The following is a 7,104-nucleotide window of genomic DNA, read 5'->3' on the forward strand; positions in this document are numbered from 1 at the left end:
ACAATAAAAAAAATTGAATAATTTCTAGATCATTTTTAAGACGACAAAACTTTCTACTTAACACATTTGTGTATCATGAATAACTGAGCATAAACATTAGTCTTACCAGAAAAATGCTTAAATGTAACAAAACAATTGTAAAACATTAGTGTTGATAAAAAAACAACTGCAGTTTGTAGTTTTCTATGTTGAAATAATTCTTCCTATATAATGCTTGCATATAATATAAAAATGAAAGTGTTTCACAGTTGATCGCACATAACATAAATGTCTCAGTTTCAGCAGACACATTTTGTAATCTTTGCTGAAACTTATTACTTAATGAGACGTAAAAAGGGGTTATAAGTTCTATAAAAATATATTTATATTTATATAACTAATTTTGTAATTTTTTTATTTTATCATTAATTAGCTGTATTTCTGATTCAATGTCCTGCAACACAATAGAAGTTGCTTTAATTGCTTGAGATGACTTAAATATTCTACGCTTAGCTGCATACTGTAACAGGCTACAATACAAAATAATACTTAGACATTTTATTTCAAAATATTTAAGGATTGTATTATAATCTTACGTAATTCTGGCGTCTTCAATCATATAACCTTGCTCTAATAGATCTACAGCATGTGTTGAATCATATTGTATCAACTTATTTTTGAGATCCAAAAATCTCTTAATTAGTTCAATTCTCTCAAGTTTTTTTGATCGTAGTGTGGAATAATTATCAAATAGTTCTTCGTGTAAGCTCATTCTCTTGTTTTCTAAATTTGTATCTTGTGAATGTTTTGTTAAGTCACCTTGACATATTGTATTCAGTTTTTTTAAATTATTTGCAAACACAGTTTTCATTAACTGGTTCATATGGCTTATTAGAATTGTTTGGTTTTGTCTTGGAAGGATGTTAATTTGTTCATTCGGTAAACCTGCAAGATAACAATCACAGTAATTGTTACAGGTAAATTTATTATATCTGATAGATTTGATAGATTTTCAATTTATTTTTGATATATCAGCTTCGACTTCACAAAGTTTACATATAATGTATATAGCATTGGACTTGTAAATAAAATATTACAGTAGCAAAATTTGAATAACTTGTATGCATAATTTAAAATATATAGTTAATTGGAAACATATTTATCAACTGAACTAATTAAAAACGGTCAACGGGGGAATCTATATGAATTATTTATATTGTTTTTAAATTTCTTCTACATTAATAAATATACCTAATAAGTTCATATTATCAGCGCTATTTCTTGGATCTTTCTTCAATAATGCATATTCTTGAACCTCCTTATTTTCTATTAAAGTCTTAATTAAATCTTTAGTTTCAATGTCTAAGCCTTTGTCATTACAGAATACAGACTGTTTACAAAAATATAACAGGGTCTTGTTTATCATGTATTCTTTATACGCTTTATTGAAATCTTCTAAAATTTCTTTAGAAGGTTCTAATAAATCCATTATCGTCGAAAAGAATGGAATAAACAACAATTAAAGTTAAACTGAAGAAACTGTCAAATGCAAATAAACTTCAAACAGTCGTTTTTCATAATTTTGACGTTTATCAGAAAATAATTCTATTTTAGTTTCTTAGTATGGCAATACCTGCAATAACAAAGTTCATCTATGGCAATACTAATATTGATATCCCGCCATATTAAATGTCAGTTTCCAAATGAGAATTGCTAAAAATTACTGCCATTAATTAATTAATAAATTCATATAATTATAAGATCCTATTAAAACGTTATTAGTCTCGATTGACTTTAAATATGATTTGTGATATTTTTCTTTTCACCGTATTAGCTGTACTATATTTCAAAGGTACCTGATATCTGACTGTCATGACTTTATGTACAAGATTTGTTGCAAACTATTTTGTTCGTTTGTTTTATAGGAATTTTGTGTGCTGATAAGGAATGCCGTGATTTGCATGGACGAGCGATCGATCCTGGTCTACATTATGTACCTGGTCCCGATACTTGCACATTGTGCATTTGTGATAATGGACTTCCAAAGTGGTGCAAAGCAGTTTTATGTTCTCCGCCACAAGTAATCAAATATTAATAAAATCGTTCATAAACAATTTTTCCAAAGCGTTTATAATTCTATCTCTGTTGTGAATATTGGGGTCAAATTGCATGCAGGCTCAAGTATATGTTGACAGCATTGAAATATTCAAACTCAAAATTAGTTTTTTCATTCCTTTTATACAAACATGAAGCAGATCATATTTTTTGGTTTTGATAGTATTTCTTACTATGTTTCTTCTATTCTAGGACTGCAAGTCTTTTAGAGTAGGAAATTCATGCTGCGATTTCATTTGTTTGGACGACACCCTGCCTAAAGCTGGTGATCAAACTGAACACAATGAGGTTGGCCTATGACTAATAGCCAGTGGGGTTACAGCAGCCCTATCTTTAAGTCTTCTCTTTTTTCTTGTACATCGATTGCGACTGCGTAAAGTCCGTGCTCCTGAAAACAGACAGCTTAGCCAAGATCAACGCAATATGGGAAGCATTGGGTATGTAAAATGAGCTCTTTCTAGGCAGTGCTTTTATTATATTATCTTTATAATATTGGTTGTTTTCTAGGTATATTGCTGGTTCATTAGGATATATGGGTGGAAGCATGGGATATTTGGGAAATACTAGTAATGTATCTGATTATCCGTATGAACCATCATCAATAACATCACATCATTATGCATTGTGGAAACCTTCTGGAAATTATTTTCCTAGAGGAGAGGCGCCACCGCCTTATGAAGAGGCAGTTGCTGCTGCTCATGCTGAAGCTTTAGCTGCAACGTGAGTTAACTTCAATTCTTATTATTAAAAAGTATACTATTTTTAGTATTGTATTACCTCTTCAATATGGAATAACTATCATCCACATAAATTTCATCTTCAATAAATAAGAGGATATATGTTGTTGAAATTAGTAATAATAAACTTCAATTTATGTAGCCCTATTTATTAATGTGATATATTCTATCTTTTTCCACAGAACTGCATCAAACCTAAGGCAATCTGCGCCCACTACTGTTTCAACCACCACTGCTAGCCTACATTTAGAACCTAGTTCTGCAAATAGTGACACCACTTTCAATTCAAACATTCAAATTAGTACTACACAAAATAGTCAATCTAATGCATCAAATTTAAATATTAATAACATAAATCTCAATGTTCGTGAACGTTCTAATACAATTGTAATTATGCCATCCACTTATAATCAACAACAGTTTAATTCCATAACTCAGGCTCAATCTAACTTAAATGTAAATCGAGGCGGAAATCAAAGTTTACCAAGTCGATGTATAGAATCTCATAATTTAAATTTGGGTAGATCGAATATTCATCCTGTTGTAAACCCCAGAATTGTACCAAAATCCAATCAACCTTTGGGAAGTAATAGTAATAATCATTTAATTGGAAATACCAGCAATTCAGCTTCTAATTTCAGTAGTAGGTCTGCAAGAAGTTTAAGTATACCATTATCTTCTTCTAATAATATATCTTCATCATCGTCGAACTCTACTCAGTCTAGCAATCTGAGTACTCTTACTAATACTCCTACTAAAGCTAGTAACAATGCTTTAAGTTCACTAGTTTTATCTCATAAGAAAAACAAGTCAATTTTATCACATTTGGAACAATGTGAAGCATGTTCGCAGCAAGCCAGTGCTTTGGAAAATGAAAGTAATGTGGCACTTGATTTAAGTAAAACACAAAGCGCTGGTGATCTGTTGCATGTTTTGCCACCTCCACTATTTGACAATGAAATTGAAGTTAGGAGTACTTCAAGTTCTATATCTCGGTAAGTAATAATCAAATACTTCCTAAAATAATTAAGTCCTGGGATTTAAAGATGTTTGTATTACAGACATAGAAGTATACCAAGACATATTTCTGTAGTAACATCCGGATTACAAGATGAGGGAAGCAATTGTCCGTCTTCAAACACTGTAAGTCATAATATAAATATTAAATATAATCTTCACCTAATATTCATTTTGATCTTGCTACTAATTATTTAATGTCTTTATACTTTTAGCCTTCATTGCATTATCCGTCTACATCAAAATTAATTAACACCAATAATTCAAATTTAAAATCACCAAGTCATTTAAAAAATAAACTATTACCATTGTCATTACCTTCTACTTCAAAACTAAAAACAAAACCCTTACCATTGTCTATCTCCAATGAGAAAGATTCACAAGATTTGGAATTGGTTAACAATAAAAAAGAAACGCTTAATCAAAATATGTCTCTATCTGCAAACCAAATATTAACCCAATCATCTAAATACACTGCTTTTCCATTTGCGAAGACCAAAGAAAATCTGCCAACAGGTATGATATTAGATTTAATCTTTAAATGCAATATTTATTTTAAAAAAATCTGTTTTTTATATTATTTTTTTTTATAATTATTTCCGAAGCAGAAGATATATTCGCGAAAAATTGCGATTTTTTTACCTTGTTTTTTTTGACATTTCAAGTCATTCTGAATCGAATGAGACCAAATTTGGATAAGTGTGCGTGTGTGTGTATTCTTTTACTTATCTTCGTTGTTTTATTTATAAAATTATCAAAGTTTGGCATTTTCCGGCGCGCTTAAGCGATTCTAAGCAGAATCTGTATAGAGCCTATGTATGTCCTTTGTTTCATAGGTAGCTACTGATTACAGTTGTCTACTAAATAAAATATATTTTCGGAACATAAAATAGATTAAATGAAACAACTAAATGAAATATAGTTGAACAAATTAATGAACTGTAGCATTTATTTTTTAGTAAAAGCGAAAACTTTAGTTATGAAATGAACAGTTGAAAACTTTATGCAAATAGCGGAGTCTCAATTATTATTAAGTTGTTTATGAATACTTATCATAAAGTTAATGCAACTTGTCTTAAGGCAAAATGCTACTTACCACTAGTCAAGTATGTGTAAAACTCACATAATTATATTATTATCATATTCCCAGGGGTGAAGACTAAAGAAGCTATCTCTACCCCAAAAGCCAAAAAAATAGATTTGGATGAGAACAGCAAAATAACTGAAAGTACCAGTTTACTAACACACAGTTCTAATGGTGGGAACATGACACACTCCAAAAGCACTAAATCTCTTTACCAAAATTCATCTGGTTTAAATAGTTCGTTGCCCTTGTCAATAGCTGCACCACTGATAAATTCTAATAACTCAAACTCGATGGATGATGGTGATGATTACAGAAGTGAATGCGAGAACTGTAAATCAGCACACGGGTCAAGATATTATTTGCAAGAGGATGATGAATTAGGATCGCCACATGAAACTATGACTTTACAGAGGTATACATAGTGATATACATATAATGTTTTTTGCTTATTATTTGCTACTGTTATATTACATTTTATATTACTTACTAATCAATTGAATCAAATTAAAAATTGAATGCAATTTTAATTTTGTAGAAAATTAGAATGCAATGAAGATGAGAATTACTACAGAACATCTTTAACACTACCGACTAATAGTAAGAAATCAAGGTGAGCACATTCAACAAAATGTCTTTTAATTTTTAATCTTTTTATACAAAAATGATATTGATTTATTGTGTTATAGAAATTCTTCACTTCACATACCAAATTCTGCAAGGGAGAGCTGGTTTAATAGCATGCCGTCAACTTCAAGTTCGGATGATGACTAATAAGATAAAAAATTGTGAGTGCTTAAAATTTTATATTATATCAAATTATGTTTATTGTATTGTAATGAACCCTTTTTATATTAAGGGGGTATTCTGGTCTAAAAGTTTTAGGAAATCGTTTTTTTTTATTAACTTCCTAGGATAGTTATACATAGTAATGGGCTGAAATCGAAAATGAAATTTTTGCAAATCTTCACATTTTGAAGGTTTTTGAACATTTTGGCATACCTAAGAAAAAAATGGATATGTTTGTGTGTGTGCGTTTTTTTTGTGTGCCGCATTTTTTTGTTCACGTTTTTGGCGCACGATTTGAATGCTTCAAAAAACATTCGATTCCTATTGATAGGGAGATGTGCTGATTAGTTTTTGACAAAAGCAGGCCCAGCCGTTACGGAGATAAAGAGCAAAGACTATAAAAAATAGAAATTGAGTTGAATCATCTAAAAAACATTCCATTTGTAATGATTGGGAGAAGTGGTGATTAGGTTTTGGCAAAGGCAGGTCCAGCCATTTAGAAGATACAATGCTAAATGCATTTTTCATTTAAATTTCAATTCTGGTTAAAGTTCTAAAGCTCACTTATAGACTTTAAGTGAATAGTTTTAACTTTGTAAATCAGTTATATAATTCTTATAAATATTAAACAATGCTACATATTTATAATAATCTATTTGAAAACATTTCATGTTCCTCAAACATTTATTACGATACAGGCAGTTCCAGCAATTTGCCTTAAAGCATAATGCCATACACCACTAGTTTTAATATATTAGATGGCTTAACTATTCCTATATATTTGAAAGAGATTTTTCAAGTTTGAATATTTTTGGAAATATAGATTCTTTAGAAAAGTTTGACCACAATAATCCTACTCTGTGTGAAGTTTTAGAAGTTATTGCATAATTTGATAGAATTAATAATCAGTGTTGAGTCAATGTTTAGATTTAGGAACTCAAAATAATGAGTTTCTGAACTTTTGATCTCCACTTTCTATACTTCAAATATTTTTGATTTGCAAATGTCTTTTGATTTTGGTACCCACTAGTCTTCCTTATAGTCTTCTTCATAGACTTTCCAATTACTATTTTTTAAAAAATCGAGAATAGCAAAGTTATAAAAAGAATATGTTTCAGAAAGTCGCTATTCTTTTTTTTTTTTTTTTTTTTAATTTGTAGTTCATTCTTTGTTGTAATTATTGCAAGGGCTAAAATCAGGGTTATAGTCTCGTGCTAATTTTTTTTAGATGCCACAACTTCATTACCTGCTAGAATTAAAACATTTGACTCTTTTTATTTTTCTGTAAAATTGTAGACAAGAATACTCCCTTAAACAATGATATCTTCGTATATTATTTTTATTATATATCTACAGAGCTGTATTACAGAGCTGTACAAAGTT

At 29.8% G+C, this 7,104-nt stretch overlaps 3 protein-coding genes across 3 annotated transcripts; 2 read left to right on the forward strand and 1 right to left on the reverse strand.

The window, feature by feature from the left end:
- Positions 1–247: 247 nt before the first annotated feature.
- LOC113368254 lies at positions 248–1,474 on the reverse strand. The gene is made up of 3 exons (XM_026609815.1): positions 1,231–1,474; positions 576–924; positions 248–509 (listed from the first exon to the last, which is right to left on the reverse strand). The coding sequence occupies exons 1-3, from the start codon at positions 1,466–1,468 to the stop codon at positions 377–379; spliced, it is 720 nt and encodes a 239-aa protein (XP_026465600.1). The 5' UTR covers positions 1,469–1,474; the 3' UTR covers positions 248–376.
- Positions 1,475–1,695: 221 nt separating this feature from the next.
- On the forward strand, positions 1,696–2,420 carry LOC113366426 (integral membrane protein DGCR2/IDD-like). The gene is made up of 3 exons (XM_026608023.1): positions 1,696–1,831; positions 1,905–2,059; positions 2,287–2,420. Exons 1-3 carry the CDS (start codon positions 1,780–1,782, stop codon positions 2,392–2,394), a joined length of 315 nt encoding a protein of 104 aa, XP_026463808.1. The 5' UTR covers positions 1,696–1,779; the 3' UTR covers positions 2,395–2,420.
- On the forward strand, positions 2,411–5,768 carry LOC113366425 (putative uncharacterized protein DDB_G0282133). The gene is made up of 8 exons (XM_026608022.1): positions 2,411–2,531; positions 2,602–2,814; positions 3,014–3,826; positions 3,893–3,974; positions 4,064–4,364; positions 4,999–5,347; positions 5,471–5,545; positions 5,622–5,768. Exons 1-8 carry the CDS (start codon positions 2,518–2,520, stop codon positions 5,704–5,706), a joined length of 1,932 nt encoding a protein of 643 aa, XP_026463807.1. The 5' UTR covers positions 2,411–2,517; the 3' UTR covers positions 5,707–5,768.
- The last annotated feature ends 1,336 nt before the right edge of the window (positions 5,769–7,104 follow it).

This window comes from Ctenocephalides felis, unplaced genomic scaffold (assembly GCF_003426905.1).
Source record: "Ctenocephalides felis isolate EL2017-DRISC unplaced genomic scaffold, ASM342690v1 CF-g0.4_SCAFFOLD_01170, whole genome shotgun sequence".
Lineage (NCBI taxonomy): Eukaryota > Metazoa > Arthropoda > Insecta > Siphonaptera > Pulicidae > Ctenocephalides > Ctenocephalides felis.